Raw genomic sequence first — 1,710 nt, 5'->3', positions numbered from 1 at the left:
CCCCCGCCCGCCTCTTGGCCCGGACGGTCCGGCGGGGAGGCGCCCATGCCGGGCCGCGCGGCGCGCTGAGGGCGCGCGCGGGCGGGCGCAACCGGCACCATGTCTATGCTACCCACCTTCGGCTTCACGCAGGAGCAAGTGGCGTGCGTGTGCGAGGTGCTGCAACAGGGCGGCAACATCGAGCGGCTGGGCCGCTTCCTGTGGTCTCTGCCCGCCTGCGAGCACCTCCACAAGAATGAAAGCGTGCTCAAGGCCAAGGCGGTGGTGGCCTTCCACCGCGGCAACTTCCGCGAGCTCTACAAGATCCTGGAGAGCCATCAGTTCTCGCCGCACAACCACGCCAAGCTGCAGCAGCTGTGGCTCAAGGCGCACTACATCGAGGCGGAGAAGCTGCGCGGCCGGCCCCTGGGCGCTGTGGGCAAGTACCGAGTGCGCCGCAAGTTTCCCCTGCCGCGCTCCATCTGGGACGGCGAGGAGACCAGCTACTGCTTCAAGGAAAAGAGTCGAAGCGTGCTGCGCGAGTGGTACGCTCACAACCCCTACCCCTCGCCCCGCGAGAAGCGCGAGCTGGCGGAAGCCACGGGCCTCACCACCACGCAGGTCAGCAACTGGTTCAAGAACCGGCGGCAGCGCGACCGGGCAGCCGAGGCCAAGGAAAGGTACGAGTAAGTAGAACTTCGGCGCCAGCTACCCCGGGCTCGAGGGAGGGGGTCCCAGGGCGTCCACTCAGCCACTGAAGAGGCTTGAACGGGGCCCGCTCGTCCCAGCAAGGGCCCTGCTGCAGCCTGGTCTGACCCGGACGGCGCTTGCGGGCGACCAAGAGACCCGAAATTTGTCTAAAGCGGGCAGAGCAATCGGGAAGTTGTCAACTCACTCCCTGGTCGCTTGTGAGCAAAAGTGGAGAAACAGCGACCTTCGGGACAAAGGCAAGACGGTAGGCCTGGATTCCAGGCGAGGGGCGCACAGCAGGCAAGGCCTGTTAGTCCTCCGAAGGTCGGAGGACAGAGGATTTTGGCGAGGACTATGCGGGGGGGCGGTGCGGGGTGCGGGGTTTAGACTGCCTGTGAGAATTCACCAGCACTTCCCAGGGCTTCCCGTCTGCCTCACTCAGCTACAGGCCGTGTGATTAGGGGTCAGTACTGGGATTGGAACTTTCCTGGTACGACCTGGATGTGGAGGGGCCTGGAAGAATTTTCCTTGTCTGGATAGGAGGGTTGATAGGGAAAGTCTTATCGTGCATTGAAAGGACCAAGAGGTGAAAGGCTTGGGGAGGAAGTGTCAGCTCTAGGAGAGAAGAGAAACACATGTCCCTTTTTCTGCCTCGTTGGACCCAGCAGTCCTTCCCTGGCCTGCCAAGCCCTTAGCTCCTCTCTGCTCAGGCTCTACCCTCTTTGGCAGGTAGGTCGGTATGTCTGGGGTGAGCTGAGAGCAGCAGAAAGGCTGGGAGTTGCTTGTCCTGAGGGAAACCAGGACTTGCTGAACTAGCCTTGCAGTTGACCATGAGGCCGTTGTGGCTTTGGCCCCTCAGAACCCCAAATCTGGAGGGGGAGAAGCTGACTGTGGGAACAGAATCAGCCTGAGCGTAAGAGCAAAACGAGACACCCGGGGTCTGTGGTACAGGATGTGTGCAGCCCGGAGTGAATGGCCAGGATCAGAGTGCGAGTGCTGAACAGTGGAATCAGCGGTGGGACTCGGGGGGGGGGGGGGGGG

The 1,710-nt window shown here is 62.6% G+C and overlaps 1 protein-coding gene across 1 annotated transcript in view; it reads left to right on the top strand.

Moving 5' to 3' along the window:
- The window catches only part of SIX2 (SIX homeobox 2), a 6,838-nt gene that overhangs the window by 3,543 nt on the left and 1,585 nt on the right, over window positions 1-1,710 (top strand). The window contains exon 2 of the mRNA XM_007459964.1: window positions 98-659. Coding sequence (XP_007460026.1) covers window positions 100-659 — 560 coding nt within the window. The 5' untranslated portion in view covers window positions 98-99. The remainder of the gene's footprint in view (window positions 1-97; window positions 660-1,710) is intronic.

Source organism: Lipotes vexillifer, unplaced genomic scaffold (assembly GCF_000442215.2).
Source record: "Lipotes vexillifer unplaced genomic scaffold, Lipotes_vexillifer_v1.1 scaffold666, whole genome shotgun sequence".
NCBI lineage: Eukaryota > Metazoa > Chordata > Mammalia > Artiodactyla > Lipotidae > Lipotes > Lipotes vexillifer.
Note: the sequence above shows the minus strand (reverse complement) of the source record. Positions and strands in the feature narration are given on the sequence as shown.